Source organism: Salmo salar, chromosome 06, assembly GCF_965601325.2.
Source record: "Salmo salar chromosome 06, fSalSal1, whole genome shotgun sequence".
Classification (NCBI taxonomy): Eukaryota; Metazoa; Chordata; class Actinopteri; order Salmoniformes; family Salmonidae; genus Salmo; species Salmo salar.
This window is the reverse complement of record NC_138296.1, coordinates 73,794,842-73,813,363: the sequence shown is the minus strand read 5'-3', so window position 1 is coordinate 73,813,363 and position 18,522 is coordinate 73,794,842. Positions and strand designations below refer to the sequence as shown.

At 45.0% G+C, this 18,522-nt stretch overlaps 1 protein-coding gene across 2 annotated transcripts in view; it reads left to right on the top strand.

The window, feature by feature from the left end:
- mthfd1l (methylenetetrahydrofolate dehydrogenase (NADP+ dependent) 1 like) overlaps positions 1 to 18,522 on the top strand; it is an 84,935-nt gene that overhangs the window by 43,883 nt on the left and 22,530 nt on the right. For both annotated transcript variants that reach the window (XM_014205574.3, NM_001165368.1), the window contains 3 exon segments: positions 14,749 to 14,888; positions 15,760 to 15,801; positions 18,151 to 18,254. In XM_014205574.3, coding sequence (XP_014061049.1) covers positions 14,749 to 14,888; positions 15,760 to 15,801; positions 18,151 to 18,254 — 286 coding nt within the window.

Genomic DNA, 18,522 nt, shown 5'->3' with positions numbered 1-18,522 from the left:
TGTGTGTGTGTGTGTGTGTGTGTGTGTGTGTGTGTGCGCGCGCTTGCACCATTCAGAGGGTGAATGGGCAGGACAAAAGATTGAAGTGCCTTTGAACGGGGAATGGTAGTTGGCGCCAGGCACACCGATTTGTGTCAAGAACTGCAAATGCTGCTGGCTTTTTCACGCTCAATAGTGTCCCGTGTGTAGTCAGAATGGTCCACCACCCAAAGGACATCCAGCCAATTTGACACAACTGTGGGAAGCATTGGAGTCAACATGGGCCAGCATTCCTTTGGAATGCTTTCGACACCTTGTAAAGGCCATGAATTGAGGCTGTTCTTAGGGCAAAAGGGAGTGCAACGCAACATCAGGAAGGCGTTCCTAATGGTTTGTACACTCAGTGTATATCTTCTAAATAAGACTTGTTTAGTTTACCTTCTTAGGTATGACTTAAAATGTGTTTATCAATGGAAGTGGATAAGAAGTATGTAAAAGTATTTGTTCTAAACCAACACAAGGGGTGGCTGGCTGAATGAATTAAACTTTGTCTCAAGTAAATCGGAAACTGCACTGTTAACAAATAAGCATTGAAATGCAGTAACATGTCGTTTGTCATGCCACCACTGTGTCAGCGTTAGCATTTGTCCTGAGTAGATTTACACACAGTGTTTACAACAGTCAAGGGTCAAATAACCAAACAATTTATGGCAACCTATGACAAGCACAGGTTAGCTGTTCATTACAACAATGTTTTCTTAGAGTAACCATACAGTACCTTAAGAAAGTATACACACCCCTTGACTTTTTCCCTACACACAATACCCCATAATGTCAGTGGAATTATGTTTTTGAAATTTTTACCAATTAAATGAAAAGCTGAAAAGTCTTGGGTCAATAAGTTTTCAACCCCTTTACTATGGCAAGTGTACTTAAGTATAGGAGTTTATTGGAGTGCTTAACAAGTCACAAGTTGCATGGGTAAAAATAAAAAAGCAGACATTGAATATCCCTTTGAGAAGTTATTAATTACACTTTGGATGGTGTATCAATACAACCAGTCACTACAAAGATACAGGCGTCCTTCCTAACATTGCCGGAGAAGAAGGAAACCGCTCAGGGATTTTACCATGATGCCAATGGTGACAGTTACAGAATGCCTGTGATAGGAGAAAACTGAGGATGGATCAACAACATTGCAGTTAATCCACAATACTAACCTATTTGTCAGAGTGAAAATAAGGAAGCCTGTACAGAATACAAATATTCCAAAACATTTATCCTGTTTGCAATAAGGGACTAAAGTAATAGTGCAAAGATTGTCGCAAAGAAATTAACTTTTTGTGCTGAATACAAAGTGTTATGTTTGGGGCAAATCCAATACAACACATTACTTAGTACCACTATACACATTTTCAAGCATAGTGGCGGCTGCATCATGTTATGGGTATGCTTGTTCGCGTTAACCTGTTATGGCTAGGGGGCAGTATTTTCACGGCTGGATAAAAAACGTACCCGATTTAATCTGGTTACTACTCCTGCCCAGTAACTAGAATATGCATATTGGCTTTGGATAGAAAACACCCTAAAGTTTCTAAAACTGTTTGAATGGTGTCTGTGAGTATAACAGAACTCATATGGCAGGCAAAAACCTGAGAAGATTTCATGCAGGAAGTGGCCTGTCTGACAAGGTGTCGTTCTTTTTGTCTCTGTTTATTGAAGAGTGAGGATCTTAGCTGTCCCGTGACACTTCCTACGGCTGCCATAGGCTCTCAGAAGGCGGCAAAACGCTGAATCGTGGCTTTGCAGGCTCTGGCTGAAAAAAAGTAGCGCATTTGGGGAGTGGCTGGTTACAGTACTGTGAGACTCAGGCTCGTGCCCGCGTCGACCGAAAGCTTTGTTTTCTTTCCTCTGTTTAGCTAAATGGACATTCCCGGTCGGAATATTATCGCTTTTTTACGAGAAAAATGGCATAAAAATGGATTTTAAACAGCGGTTGACATGCTTCGAAGTACGGTAATGGAATATTTAGATTTTTTTTGTCACGAATTGCGCCATGCGCGCGACCCTGATTTACCATTTCGGATAGTGTCTGGGACGCACGAACAAAACGCCGCTATTCGGATATAACGATGGATTATTTTGGACCAAACCAACATTTGTTATTGAAGTAGCAGTCCTGGGAGTGCATTCTGACGAAGACAACAAAAGGTAATCAAACTTTTATAATAGTAAATCTGATATTGGTGAGTGCTAAACTTGCCGGGTGTCTAAATAGCTAGCCCGTGATGGCTGGGCTATGTACTTAGAATATTGCAAAATGTGCTTTCACCAAAAAGCTATTTTAAAATCGGACATATCGAGTGCATAGAGGAGTTCTGTATCTATAATTCTTAAAATAATTGTTATGCTTTTTGTGAACGTTTATCGTGAGTAATTTAGTAAATTGTTAGCAAATTCCCCGGAAGTTTGCGGGGGGTATGCTAGTTCTGAACGTCACATGCTAATGTAAAAAGCTGTTTTTTGATATAAATATGAACTTGATTGAACAAAACATGCATGTATTGTATAACATAATGTCCTAGGTGTGTCATCTGATGAAGATCATCAAAGGTTAGTGCTGCATTTAGCTGTCTTCTGGGTTTTTGTGACATTATATGCTAGCTTGAAAAATGGGTGTCTGATTATTTCTGGCTTGGTACTCTGCTGACATAATCTAATGTTTTGCTTTCGCTGTAAAGCCTTTTTGAAATCGGACAGTGTGGTTAGATAAAGGAGAGTCTTGTCTTTAAAATGCTGTGAAATAGTCATATGTTTGAAAAATTGAAGTTTTTGTATTTTTGAGGAATTTGTAATTCGCGCCACGCCTATCATTGGATATTGGAGCAGGTGTTCCGCTAGCGGAACGTCTAGATGTAAGAGGTTAAGGACTGAGGAGTTTTTCAGGATAACATTTTTTACTGAATGTAGCTAAGCACAAGCAACATCCTAGGGGAAAACATGGTTCACCAGACACTGGGAGATGAATTCACCTTTCAGCAGGACAATAACCTAAAACACAAGGCCAAATCTACACTGGAGTTGTTAACCAAGAAGACAGTAAATGTTCCTGAGTGGCCTAGTTACAGTTTTGACTTAAATCTGCTTGATAATCTATGGCAAGACCTGAAAATGGTTGTCTAGCAATGATCAACAACCAATTTGACAGAGCTTGAATAATTTTTTTAAAGAATAATGGCCAAATGTTGCACAATCCAGGTGTGGAAAGCTCTTAGAGACTTACCCAGAAAGACTCACTGCTGTAATCGCTGCCAAAGGTGATTCTAACATCTATTGACTCGGGGGTTGAATACTTATCTAATCAAGATACTTTATTTTTCATAAATATTTCGCAGGTGTTAGAATTTTTCTTCCGCTTTGACATTACAATATTTTGTGAAGATCGTTGACCAAAAAATACAATTAATTCCATTTTAATCCCACTCTGCAACATAACAAAATGTGAAACATTTAAGGGGTGTGAATACTTTCTGAAAGTACTGTATGTACATTACTCTGCTTTTCAATACAAAATTGTATTAGCTATACATTCCAACTGCAAATGGCATGCACTGATGACTCAAAACGTTTATGCAGACATGCTTGCCTCACTGGTTTTAGTCACATGTTCTAATTTAGCTAGCTAGCTAACGTTAGCTACTTATCTCATGAATGCAATCACATGGCCTGAGTGATACATTGCCTTGCTAAAGTATTCATCCCTCTTGGCGTTTTTCCTATTTTGTTGCATTACAACCTGTAATTTAAATAGATTTTTATTTGGATTTCATGTAATGGACATACACAAAATAGTCCAAATATGTGAAGTGAAATGAAAAAAGTAACTTGTTTAAAAAAAATGGTGTGTGCATATGTATTCACCCCCTTTGCTATGAAGGCCCTAAATAAAATCTGGTGCAACCAATTACCTTCAGAAGTCACATAATTAGTTAGATTGCACACAGGTGGACTTTATTTAAGTGTCACATGATCTTAGTGTATATATACACCTGTTCTGAAAGGCCCCAGAGTCTGCAACACCACTAAGCAAGGGACACCACCAAGCAAGCGACATCATGAAGACCAAGGAGCTCCCCAAACAGGTCAGGGACAAAGTTGTGGAGAAAGAAGTACAGATCAGGGTTGGGTTATAAATAAATATCCGAAACTTTGAACCATCCCACGGAACACCGTTATATACATTATTAAAAAATGGAAAGAATATGGCACCACAACAACCCTGCCAAAACTCACGGACAATGCAAGGAGGGCATTAATCAGAGAAGCAACAAAGAGACCAAAGATAAACCTGAAGGAGCTGCAAAGCTCCACAGCGGAGATTGGAGTATCTGTCCATAGGACCACTTTAAGCCGTGCACTCCACAGAGCTGGGCTTCATGGAGGAGTGGTCAGAAAAAATACATTACTTAAAGAAAGAATTGGTGAAACACGTTATGTGTTCACCAAAAGGCATGTAAGAGACTCCCCAAACATATGGAAGAAGGTACTCTGGTCAGATGAGGTTAAAATTAAGCTTTTTGGCCATCAAGGAAAACGCTATGTCTGGGGCAAACCCAACACCTCTCATCACCCCGAGAACACCATCCCCATAGTGAAGCATGGTGGTGGCAGCATCATGTGGTGGGGATGTTTTTCATCGGCAGGGAATGGGAAACTGGTCAGGATTGAAGGAATGATGGATGGCGCTAAATACAGGGATATTCTTGAAGGAAACCTGTTTCAGTCTTCCAGAGATTTGAGACTGGGATGGAGGTTCACCTTCCAGCAGGACAATGACCCTAAGCATACTGCTAAAGCAACACTCGAGTGGTTTAAGGTAGAAACATTTAAATGTCTTGGAATGGCCTAGTCAAAGCCCGGACCTCAATCCAATTGAGAATCTGTGGTATGACTTAGATTGTTGTACACCAGCAGAACCCATCCAACTTGAAGGAGCTGGAGCAGTTTTGCCTTGAAAAATAGGCAAAACCCCAGTGGCTAGATGTGCCAAGCTTATAGAGACATACCCCAAGAGACTTGCAGCTGTAATTGCTGCAAAAGGTGGCTCTACAAAATATTGACTCTGGGGGGGGGGTGAATAGTTACGCACGCTCAAGTTTTTCTTTATTTTTTTTTGTCTTATTTCTTGTTTGTATCTTCAAAGTGGTTGGCATGTTGTGTAAATCAAATGATACAAACCCCCCCAAAAAATCAATTTTAATTCCAGGTTGTAAGGCAACAAAATAGGAAAAATGCCAAGGTGGTGAATACTTTCGCAAGCCACTGTAGATATGTAACCAACTGACTTGTTTTTTTTTTCAGATTGTTTGTTTATTTTGAAAAATTAACTAAATAAGCCCACTCGCTAACATAATAGGTCAAGACAGTAATGGTGTTATTTTTGTATTAAGGATGTGTGTTCACTTTGGCGCCATTCCAGTGTTAGCTCAATCTCTGTTACTTATGTACTAACTACCCTGCTGGCTAGCAAACCAGCTAACGTTAACTAAGTGAGAATGTGATGACAGTGATGCTTGCTTGGTGAATTGTACTTTTGATTATTTACTTATTCAAATACGCTGGCTGTGGCAAGCTACTCACTGTCAAACCACCATACCTACCACTCTCACTTTGTGACCTAAGGCTGAATGATGTTCAATGATCAGCCCGTAGCGCGCCCTCTTCAGGCGTAAAAAAGACTGCTAATGAGCAGATGTATTTGTTTCTTCGATGTCTATAATATCTGTGCTTTATCTGTGGAATAAAGACGGATACAAATATTTGATTACATCTTTTTATATTGGTCAACCGATTTATCAGTCAGGCTCTATTATTGACTTTGCAACTGAACACATGAACCGCAATGACAATTACTCTCATGGGTCGTCAAAAATAACTTTTTGAAAGCCACGCCCCAAATAAGCCACAAATCTTCTGATCAGCTGCCACCGCTAGAAGATATAGCTACAATATATACACTTTTCTCCAGGATGCCTTTGCTACATTGAAGGATGAAAGGTTCTTCCCAGTACCCCTCAACTAACAAAAGGTGCAAATATGAACCCATTGACTACCAATGGTTCCCTGAGGAACTCCAGGGTTCCTCGAAGTCTCCAGGGTTCCCCTTAATTCTAAGAGTGCGATGTGCGAGTAACACACACAGACACAGTAACTAAAAAATTGACGGCCAGCTCTTTTTCAACTGTACATTCTGGGCGGAAGCGCACACGCACACTTTGATGAGGAATTCAAACCCCGGGTTTCCTGGGAAGGGTTGGCTCAAACCATAAGTTACAACTCCAGGGTTGAACTTTAGCTCAGTTCTTGGCTTCCAGTACCTTTGGCCTACTTACTCCTGAGTCCTGGTCCTGGCTCAAGCCTCTGGCCCTGGTATGTCAGGGTTGCTGCTTGGAGGAGTCCTGCCCTGGTCCTGGCTCAAACCTCTGGCACTGGCTCTAGCTTCTGGCCCTGGTATGTCAGGGTTGCTGCTTGGAGGAGTCCTGCCCTGGTCCTGGCTCTAGCCTCTGGTCCTGGCTCTAGCCTCTGGCACTGGCTCTAGCCTCTGGCCCTGGTACGTCAGGGTTGCTGCTTGGAGGAGTCCTGCCCTGGTCCTGGCTCTAAACTCTGGTCCTGGCTCTAACCTCTGGTCCTGGCTCTAGCCTCTGGCCCTGGTACGTCAGGGTTGCTGCTTGGAGGAGTCCTGCCCTGGTTCTGGCTCAAACCTCTGGTCCTGGCTCTAGCCTCTGGCACTGGCTCTAGCCTCTGGCCCTGGTACCTCAGGATTGCTGCTTGGAGAAGTCCTTCCCTGGGCCTTGCTCAAGCCTCTGGCCTTGGTCCTGCCTCTAGCCTCTGGCCCTGGTACCTTAGGGTTGCTGCTTGGAGGAGTCCACGCTGCAGACTAGGGTTCTGAAGCTTTCTAGGAACTGTGGAAAAGTTCCGTTAGAGGAGGAAGCAGATTTGTAATCGTAAGAGCCTGTGGAATGCTTTGGAGTAAATCAGCCTAATCCATCAATGTCAAAGCATACCTGACTCTTTCCATATTTCTCTATCCATCCTCCCCTCCCTGTCTTACTCTCCTTCTCTCATCTCCTCTCGCTCTCTTTTTTTAATCTCCATTCTCAGTCTCTCTGTGAAAGAATAATGGGAATGTGTGTGTTTTTGCCTGTGGACACAGAGTGGTAGTGAACTGTCTTTAAGGGCATGCCCGGTGTGTTTAGTTCTAGCTAAACCCACAGTACTACTACTTACCACCTAGTTACAGTGTTTGTGTGTGGCCACCTTCATGCCCAGGTAGTTACTGTCACTCTACTGACCTGAAGGAATGCATAGGCAATACGCTCCCAGTGTAGAGTTTCACAACACAGTCAGGAGGGGAGAAGTGTGGAAGGGGCCATCTCATCCCTTCCTCTTTTTCCTTCCTCGCTCTCTCTTTACCTCTATCTCTCCTGTGTTCGTAGTCCCTCTCCTGCTCCCTGTGTTCGTAGTCCCTCTCCTGCTCCCTGTGTTCGTAGTCCCTCTCCTGCTCCCTGTGTTCGTAGTCCCTCTCCTGCTCCCTGTGTTCGTAGTCCCTCTCCTGCTCCCTGTGTTCGTAGTCCCTCTCCTGCTCCCTGTGTTCGTAGTCCCTCTCCTGCTCCCTGTGTTCGTAGTCCCTCTCCTGCTCCCTGTGTTCGTAGTCCCTCTCCTGCTCCCTGTGTTCGTAGTCCCTCTCCTGCTCCCTGTGTTCGTAGTCCCTCTCCTGCTCCCTGTGTTCGTAGTCCCTCTCCTGCTCCCTGTGTTCGTAGTCCCTCTCCTGCTCCCTGTGTTCGTAGTCCCTCTCCTGCTCCCTGTGTTCGTAGTCCCTCTCCTGCTCCCTGTGTTCGTAGTCCCTCTCCTGCTCCCTGTGTTCGTAGTCCCTCTCCTGCTCCCTGTGTTCGTAGTCCCTCTCCTGCTCCCTGTGTTCGTAGTCCCTCTCCTGCTCCCTTCACTCTCCCTCTCTGCTGTCTCTGTTACCGGACTCTCAGGTATGTTAGGAACTTACCCTCCCCTCTGAGGCTCCTCAGACAGCTGTGATGCCCCCTCCCCCTTTCTCTCCTCCCCTCTTCCTCTGCTTCCCCTCCCCTACCTGCCTCCCCTCCCTCTTGCCAAGAACAAAACACCAGAATCATGTGGCTATTACTTATTACAGTAAGTTGAAGGTGGCAATGTAGTACTATCCTTCTCACATGTTTTAGTTGTGGTAGTTTTCAAGTCAGTTTCAGCCTTCAGTCTTGCACTGACTGTAGTTTAGATAAGAGAGAGATCGAATGCACCCTGAGTGGAGGCTAGTCCCAGACAGACTCCCATTTTGAAATGCATTCCACATGTCAGATTCCTGCTATTCCTGCATCCTTAGTGGTCTGGTCTGGTGTGGAGGAGAGGGCACTCAAATAACCTCTAACAACAGGGACACTGGGTTTTCCCCTTTGTACAAAACACACATATGAAGGAATGTGGATCCATTTGAATAACTAGACACAACCAAACTTGTTGAAATGTTGAGCTGAACACAAATTTGACAACTTTTGCGGAGACCTCCCAATGACATTAATGCATAGGCTAATTCAGGTGAATAACACACATTTAGTTTCTAAAGTCAGGATTGGAACCTGAGAGAATAATGTAAAGAATGGAATAAAACTTGTTAGGAATAGGTATTATCAGTGATCGTATCTAAAATCTGCATTTTCATTCATATTGGGGGAAAAATAGGAGTGTTTTTTTCGGGGGGGGTTGGAGAAACTAGCGCTGACCTGGCTTACTTTTCAGGCCTGTGTGTGTGTGTTTCATCAGGCCTGTGTGTGTGTGTGTGTGTGGAGGCTGGGCTACTGCTCCAGATCTGTGACTGGTAGTAACCCTGAGCAAGCCTCACTACTCCCCTGCTCTGTCCTCTGTAGCCCCACAGCTTTTCACAACAATCCTCACTAGTTTGAGGTCACCACACAGACCAGGAAACTCACAGGGGCTTCCTTTAGACATCCTCTGGGTTACCGTGTTGTTGTTTCTGTCTCTCTCTCATACTCGGCGGTGACTGTGTGTGTGGTTGTGTCATTGGACAATCACAATTTGTGAAAGGATCATCATTAATCCACTACCCAGGTTTCAAAATGAGACCAAAATAAGCTTTTTCTCTGGTGATCAATTCAGCTTAGTTCTAGTCATTGCCAGGACTTGACAGTAATACCATGTTGTCACAGCCAGGATAAACACAAAAACAAATTCCTACCCCTGTAGAAATGCAAGAAAACAGTCTGCTCTCTGTAGTTCACCAAACATCTTGCTAAATCCTTTGGTTGAGATCTGGACATGCGTTGTTGATTTTAACAAATGGAAAGGCCACCAGTTGAAATGCAGAATGTGTTTTTCAGGTCCCAAAAACCACAGCATCTCTGACGGATGGCTTAATGACATTGAGGTTAAGCAGAGCAGACTCTCTCCCTCTCCCCCGCTCTCTCTCAATCCCTCTTTCCCTCTCTGTCCAGCTCTCTCTGTCCCTCGCTCTGTCTCTCTCTCAATCCCTCTTTCCCTCTCTGTCCAGCTCTCTCTGTCCCTCTCTCTGTCTCTCTCTCTCACTCCCTCTTTCCCTCTCTGTCCAGCTCTCTGTCCCTCTCTCTGTCTCTCTCTCTCACTCCCTCTTTCCCTCTCTGTCCAGCTCTCTGTCCCTCTCTCTGTCTCTCTCTCTCACTCCCTCTTTCCCTCTCGGTCCAGCTCTCTGTCCCTCTCTCTGTCTCTCTCTCTCACTCCCTCTTTCCCTCTCTGTCCAGCTCTCTGTCCCTCTCTCTGTCTCTCTCTCTCCGTTGATTAGCCTGTATAACAGTGTAGCCATGATGTAATACACACCTTTCATTTTCTCATGGAAACTCACCCCCTTTCCAGAAAATAGTCACCACAACCGAGGGATTGTATTTTATTGTTTGTCAGTCTGTAACATTTTGGGTCCGAGGACGCCTCTTCCTAACCACACTCTCAATACACTAATCTCTTCTGTGGTCAAATAGCTTAAATACACTGTTTCAATCTCTGTTTCTGTTCATTTTCCCATATGCATTTGCAGATGAGTAGAGTTTTATGGATAAACACATTTTCATCACTTGTTAAACTCAGTTTATATTGTGGACTGTGAAATTCTGGGCCTGACTTTTTGGAGTGCTCTGAATAGCTAGAAGGAACAGTATGGTGGCGTGTGTCCGTGGTCAGTTAGACATCATGTCAGACGTTAAATGGAGAATCTACACGCTTGACTTCTAAAACACAATTGCCGGTGATTCCCTTAATTACTGTAGGTCGGTTTCGTCCCTTTTTATTAAATCCCTTTAATCGACATCCCTTTATTTGGGATAATCCAGGACTTAACTGGCCTAGGGTTTTCTAGAGTTCAACACACACACATGCATGCACTCACATGACAAACACACACACACACACACACACACACACACCTCTGTCAGGAATGCCATCTTTCACCAGTGGAAACAGTAACTTCCCCCCGACCGCCCAGGGAAGTGGCACAGGAAGCCCACTGAGAGGGGGTGTAGTCTGGGAGGAGCTGGCTGTGCCATGGCCTGGAGCCTGGAGGAGCCCTGGTGGGGGGCCACAGCCTACTGGGGCAGGGCCAGTGGACCAGGGGTCCCTACTGGAAACATCCAGGAGTGAGATTCCTGTGTAAACAACAGGAAGCGGTCACAAGGCTGGTTGTCTATGTTGTCATTAGCCCTGTGCTAGCTCTTTGCTGACAGTTTCAGTGTGATGAAATGTAAACCTGTAGCCCTAACAGTGTTAGTGGTGTTAGCTGTCATCTAATCAAATCAAATGTTGTTGGTCACATACACATATTTACAGATGTTATTGAGTAACCGTGTGGTAGCCGGTAGCCTGCTACTAACAGTGACTAAGTTCAGGGCAGGGTACTGTGTGGAGGCCGGCTACTAACAGTGACTAAGTTCAGGGCAGGGTACTGGGTGGAGGCCGGCTACTAACAGTGACTAAGTTCAGGGCAGGGTACTGGGTGGAGGCCGGCTACTAACAGTGACTAAGTTCAGGGCAGGGTACTGGGTGGAGGCCGGCTACTAACAGTGACTAAGTTCAGGGCAGGGTACTGGGTGGAGGCCGGCTACTAACAGTGACTAAGTTCAGGGCAGGGTACTGGGTGGAGGCCGGCTACTAACAGTGACTAAGTTCAGGGCAGGGTACTGGGTGGAGGCCGGCTAGTGATGGCTATTTAACAGTCTGATGGACTTGAGATAGAAGCTGTTTTTCAGTCTCTTGGTCCCAGCTTTGATGCACCTGTACTGCCCTCGCCTTCTGGATGATAGGGGGTGAACAGGCCGTGGATTGGGTGGTTGATGTCCTTGATTATATTTTTTGGCCTTCCTGTGACATTGGGTGCTGTAGGTGTCCTGGAGGGCAGACAGTGTGCCCCCGGTGACGCGTTGGGCAGACCGTACCACCCTCTGGAGAGCCCTGCAATCGCAGGGGTTGCAGTTTCTGTACCAGGTGGTGATGCAGCCCGACAGGATGCTCTCAATTGTGCATCTGTAAAAGTTTGTGAGGGTCTTAGGGGCCAAGCTGAATTTCTTCAGCCTCCTGAGGTTGAAGAGGTGCTGTTGCCCCTTCCTCACCACACTGTCTGTGTGGGTGGACCATTTCAGATTTTCTGCAATGTGTACGCTGAGAAACTTCAAGCTTTTCACCTTCTCCACTGCGATCCCGTCGATGTGGATAAGGGTGTGCTCCCTCTGCTGTTTCCTGAAGTCCACGATCAGCTTTGTTGACGTTAAGGGAGAGGTTATTTTCCTGGCACCACTCCATCAGGACCCTCACCTTCTCCCTGTAGGCTGTCTCGTCATTGTTGGTAATCAGGCCTACTGTTGTGACATCTGCAAACTTGATGATTTGATTTGGAGGTGTCAGTCATGGGTGAGCAGGGAGTACAGGAGGGGGCTGAGCACGCACCCTTGTGGGGCCCCTGTGTTGAGGATCAGGGAAGTGGAGGTGGTGTTTCCTATGGTGTTGAAGGCTGAGCTATGGTCAATGAACAGCATTCTTACACAGGTATTCCTCTTGTCCAGATGAGAGAGGGCAGTAGTGCAGTGCGATGGCGATTGCATCGTCTGTGGATCTATTGGGGCGGTAAGCAAATTGAAATGGGTCTAGGGTATCCGTTAAGCTAGAGGTGATATGATCCTTAACTAGCCTCTCAAAGCACTTCATGATGACAGCAGTGAGTGCTACGGGGCGATAGTCATTTAGTTCAGTTACCTTTTGCTTTCATGGGTACAGGAACAATGGTGGACATCTTGAAGCAAGTGGGGACAGCAGACTGGGATAGGGAGAGCTTGAATATGTTCATAAACACTCCAGCCAGCTGGTCTGCGCATGCTCTGAGGATGCGGCTAGGGACGCAGTCCGGGCCGGCAGCCTTGCGAGGGTTAACACGCTAAAATGTCTTACTCACATCGGCCACGGAGAACAATAGCCCACAGTCCTTGGGAGTGAGCCACGTCGGTGGCACTGTATTGTTGTCAAAGCGGGCGAAGAAGGTGTTTAGCTTGTCTGGGAGCAAGACGTCGGTGTCCGCGATGTGGCTGGTTTTCCCTTTGTAATCCGTGATTGTCTATAGACCCTGCCACATACGTCTCGTGTCTGAGCCGTTGAATTGTGACTCCACTTTGTCTCTGTGCTGACATTTTGCCTGTTTTATTGCCTTACAGAGGGAATAACTACACTGTTTGTATTTTACCATATTCCCAGTCACCTTGCCATGGTTAAATACGGCGGTTTGCGCTTTCAGTTTTGTGCAAATCCTGCCATCTATCCACGGTTTCTGGTTTGGGTAGGTTTTAATAGTCACCGTGGGAACAACATCCCCTATACACTTCCTGATTAACTCAGTCACCGTGTCCATATATGTTATTCTTAGAGGCTATCCGTAACATATCTCAGTTCACATGATCAAAACGATCTTGAAGCATGGATTCCGATTGGTCAGACCAGCATTGAATAGGCCTTGTAGGCACCCCGGAAGAGGGAGTAGCAGTGGTCGAGTGTTATTCCAGCGCGAGTACTACAGTCAATGTGTTGATAGAACTTCGGTAGCATTTTCCTTAAATTTGCTTTGTTAAAATCCCCAGCTACAATAAATGCGGCCTCAGGATTTGTGGTTTCCAGCTTGCATAAAGTCCAGTGTAGTTCTTTGAGGGCCGTCATAGTATCGGCTTGAGGGGGAATATACACGGCTGTGACTAACCGAAGAGAATTCTCTTGGGAGGTAAAACGGTCGGCTCTTGATTGTGAGGTATTTTGGGTCTGGTGAACAGAAGGACTTGAGTTTCTGTACGTTATCACAATCACACCATGAGTAGTTAATCATCACACATACACCACCACCTTTCTTCCACCTGAGAGTTCTTTATTCCTGTCGGCGCGATGTACTGAGAACCCAGCTGGCTGTATGGATGGGGACAGTATATCCGGAGAGAGCCATGATTTCGTGAAACAGAGTATGTTACAGTCCCTGATGTCTCTCTGGAAGGAGATCATTGCCCTGAGCTTGTCTACTTTATTGTCCAGAGACTGAACATTAGCGAGTTATATACTCGGAAGCGGTGAATGGTGTGCACGTCTCCTGAGTCAGAGTAGAAATCCACTCCGAATCTTGGAGCAGCCTCTGGGATAAGTTCAATTGCCCTGGGGGTACAAACAAATGATCCATTTCAATGCCCTGGGGGGTACAAACAAATGATCCATTTCAATGCCCTGGGGGGTATAAACAAATGATCCATTTCAATGCCCTGGGGGGTACAAACAAAGGATCTATTTCAATGCCCTGGGGGGTACAAACAAAGGATCTATTTCAATGCCCTGGGGGGTACAAACAAAGGATCTATTTCAATGCCCTGGGGGGTACAAACAAAGGATCTATTTCAATGCCCTGGGGGGTACAATCTAAGGATCCATTTCAATGCCCTGGGGGGTACAAACAAAGGATCCATTTCATTGCCCTGGGGGGTACGAACAAGGATCCAATTCAGGAAAGTTGTAATGCAGGTGAGTTACCGCCGCTCTGATATCCAAGGTTATTTCCAGGAGTATGTAGTAACAAAAAAACGTTCTGTGCTAATAATGTAAGAAATAATACACAAAAAAACAAAATACTGAAAAGTTGCTTAGGAGCTTGAAGTAGAGCTGCCATGTCTGTCGGCGCCGTCTTGAGCCATCTTCAGCATAGCTGTGCCATCTGGTGATGAATATCTGTGGTTGCCGCTGTCTCCCTGTGACTCATACAATGGTGGCCCTCCAGGAAGCTGTATCTTAACAGAGCTGTCATTGCAGGTAGACTATTTGCTTTTGTTGGAGTGTGTTCAAGAGGCCCAGGGCTGTAGTATCAGAGGCCCTGGACCCTTTACAGACCTCCAACTGAACCAGCCATTCACTCCAGATTTACTCCCACAGAGATGGGAGGGATAGAGAGATGGGTAGAGCGAGAGGTAGGAAGGGTTCATAACATGGCTTGTCTTCGCCGCAGTGCTCTTTGAAGATGTATCCAACTAAACTGAGGACTTGGTCACGTGTAATGTCCATGTACTGTAGAACTAAGTTACAGAAAGTGAAAACAAACACAGGGCTGATCTGCCTATGCTCTGGACTTATCTCACTTTCTGTCTAACTCTGGTGTTGACTCCTACCCCCTTCTCTCCTCTCCTCTCCTCTCTACAGTGACTGAGGCTGGTTTCGGGGCAGACATCGGGATGGAGAAGTTCTTCAACATCAAGTGCAGGGCCTCGGGGCTGAGGCCAAACATTGTTGTCCTGGTCGCCACGGTCAGAGCATTGAAAATGCATGGAGGCGGTCCCAGTGTGAGTCATCCATCCATTCTATCAGTGGTGTAAAGTACTTAAGTAAAAATACTTAAAAGTACTACTTAAGTAGTTTTTTGGGGTGTCAGTACTTTACCACATATATTTTTGACAACTTTTACTTCACTACATTCCTAAAGAAAATAATGTACTTTTTACTCCATACATTTTCCCTGACACCCAAATGTACTCGTTACATTTTAATGCTTAGCAGGACAGGAAAATGGTCCAATTCACACACTTATCAAGAGTACATCCCTACAGACTCTGATCCGGTGGGCTCACTAAACACCAACGCTTCAGAGTTGCCGCCTGGTTTGCTAAATATAAGGAATTTGAAATGATTTATACAGTATTTTACTGGGTGACTTTTACTTTTACTCAAGTATGACAATTGAGTACTTTTTCCACCACTGCGTTCTATAATGCTAATATAGCAAGAGTCTGTACTACACTTTATTGTTCTCTACTGTATAAGGCTAACATTATAGGATCTCTGCAATTCTAAGATAGAGCAGTTACCATGTACCCACATCAGTAAATGGCCCACTGTTGTAAACGTCTAAGGACGAGAAATTCTGTGATTACAGTGCTCTGGCTTATGTTTTCATGCCGTACCCATAAACTCAGTGATTTGTGTGCTGCATACCTCTCTGGAGTAAATGTTTGTTTATAGCTTGTATTAGATAACCCTAGCCCAAGAGTTGCTTATCTCCACTAGCACCTGGACCGTTCATTTCAGTTTCCTGGTATTTACTGTACCCGAGTTGACCATAATACACAAAACTGACTGTGAAATACAGTATTGTATGGTGTTGATGGTGATATATTTTTTGTTTGAATATGTGCTAAAATTACTGTGTTCCTGCAGGTCTCAGCTGGCTCACCTCTACCAAGAGAGTACATAGACGAGGTAAGAGATTGGAGAGAGAGAGAGAACTTTACTTGGTTTGAAACAGAGTAGTACAACTCTTTTGTTGTCAGTGGTAATGCGAGCTTATTAAGAGTTGACTTCCTTGTTCCCCAAGTTAAAAAAAAGTACCAGTGAAAAAGTATTAACCAAAGTCAGCAGACAGACACTGTGGCATGAACGAGCTGGGAGTTGAGCATAGGTTACTGTACCTGACATGAGACAGGGTGTCCTCCTGACCAACATTTGATTTGCATGTCTCCCGTTGGTTCCCTGACTTGATGATGATGCAGGGATAGAAACTGATTAGGGAAATGAAATAAACATGTCAGTGGCTTTATTAAGAGGTGGAGGGGTAGGGGGGTTGTGGTTCCATCTAATCACTAGGTTATGATCATTAACATAACTTGATTTTGTCTAAGGTCAGGATAGCCTTGGTACTATTAGATCCAGTTAGGAAGTCATTTGCTCATGTAAGAACTATTAACATGTTGTGCAACACAACATTTCCTTTCACATTTGCCACCACAATCAACAAATCAAGCCTTTGTTTGTTTGTGGGCTTGATAAAATGGAAGGCCAAATATATCTCTGTCCATAGGTGGCAACGTTGCGCCCTGTTAACATCACAGGCGTGGACTTGAGGAAGGGTGTGTACAAGGGTTTTTTAAACCCAGGCCTCGATGTCCTGCATACTTTTATTTTAAAATGTTTTAACTAGGTAGGTCAGTTAACAAATCCTTATTTTCAATGACGGCCTAGAAACAGTGGGTTAACTACCATGTTCAGGGGCAGAACGACAGATTTTTACCTTGTCAGCTTGGGGATTTGATCTTGCAACCTTTCGGTTACAAGTCCAACACTCTAACTGCCAGTTCGCATACAGTACTTCCCCTCTAATAAGGGACTGATTTAGATTTGGGATGCAAGTGGCAAGTGAGTGGAATATCATTTAATCAATCAATCAGCCAGCAGAACAGTGGGACTTAGCACCTGGATATGAATGTCTCTGGTAATACGGATCACACCTATAACCAGGCAGATTTCATACAGTCAGATGAGGTTTATGGTTATAGGGGATGATACATTGTCACACTATACACATGGGTAGGAGGGAAGAGGAGAACGGAGGAAGGACTAAAAAGAGTATCTGACATTTCCAAGTTCTGCCCTAGCCTCCAGCCATCCCCTATGGTCCTCATTCCTATTTCCATTCCTCACACACAGACATGCATCGCTGTCTCTCTCGCTCTCTCTCGAACATGATTTGAGGTAATTATTTGATTAGCAGGGCAAATAGACCCTTGGCTTGGGTCTCCGGTCAGGGAGGGGGCTTAATAGAGATGGAGGTGGGGGGTCTGTATGTTGAAACCCCATGCCTGGTTTAAATCACTCCTCTCTCAAAGGCTCCTCAGCTGAGCAAATAATGAAGGGGTGTTAGCTAAGTTAATTGTGAGGGCTGTAACGAGAAGCAGAAGGGCTTGAGAGAGAAGAGCCAGGCACAGAGCCAGGCACAGCAGAGTAACGTTAGGGCCTGGAGACGACTAAGGACTGGGTTCTGGACAGGCCAGTTAGTGGATCCTGGAATATGACAACTTTGGTGCTAAACAGACAGGGTTTAATTGGGAGTATTGCCTGTCACGCGCAGACACTTGCGCACGCACACCCACTCTGACAAAACAACCTGTGTGTTCTTCATATGGGATATCATATAGTTGGGATTGTTCCTTCCCCAGAAAGTATCAATGTTGCTGTAAAACAGGATTTGAGCTCCTTAGTGAGTATTGCCTCATCATCCCCCCCCTCCCGAAGTGTAAGCTGTTGAAGGCGAGTCAGTGTTGCTCTAGGCGACTGAACTACCAGAGGGGACTGTAGCAGAGTGGGGTAGAGGGATGCACGACAGCCAATAGGTTCAACCTTCCAATTCTCCTGACTCTGTAAAAGACCTGGCTCTGACAATGCAATTATAACGTCCTCTATCTACGCCCACTCCTCTCTCCCACTCTTGCTTTTTATCTCTTCTCTCGCTCTCTCTTGCTCTTTCTCCCTTTCGCTCTTTCACAGTCTTTTGCTCATTCTGTCTTTCTCACACACACACACACACTGTGTCATATGAGCGAGAACTCCTGAGTCATTGACCAAGCTTCTCATAAATGGTGATATCCTGTTTCGGTAGTTAGCGTTTAATATTCCACTTGTGGAAATGAAAGAGATGAGTACTGCCACTCTCTTTTCCTCACATCTAACACCACTGCACTTCTGACCTGGATGAGTTTCACATTGAGTTTGACTATGTTTCCATTAGATCGCTCTCCCTCCCTGTCTCACTCTCTCTGTCCCTCTGTATTCTAGAACCTGAGTCTGGTGACGAAGGGCTGCAGCAGTAACCTGAGGAAACAGATCCAGATAGCCCACCTGTTTGGAGTCCCTGTGGTCGTGGCTCTCAACGTCTTCAAGTAAGACGTCCAGTCTGTATCAGTCTGAGCAGCTGGCCTGGGCCTCTCTTCTGTCTCTGTCAGACCCCATATTGTGAACAGGCATGTAAATGCAGACATTAACACATGCACAGACGTATGCAGACACAACATGTTAAGCTTTAGAATCCTTATCAGTTTGTTACAAAAATATGCAAACCCATATGAGGGTCAGTGACACACAGGTTAGCGTTTTACGTCAGCTCTGCAGAGTGGTCACTAGCCGGCACGGCCATAAAGTAATAACGTC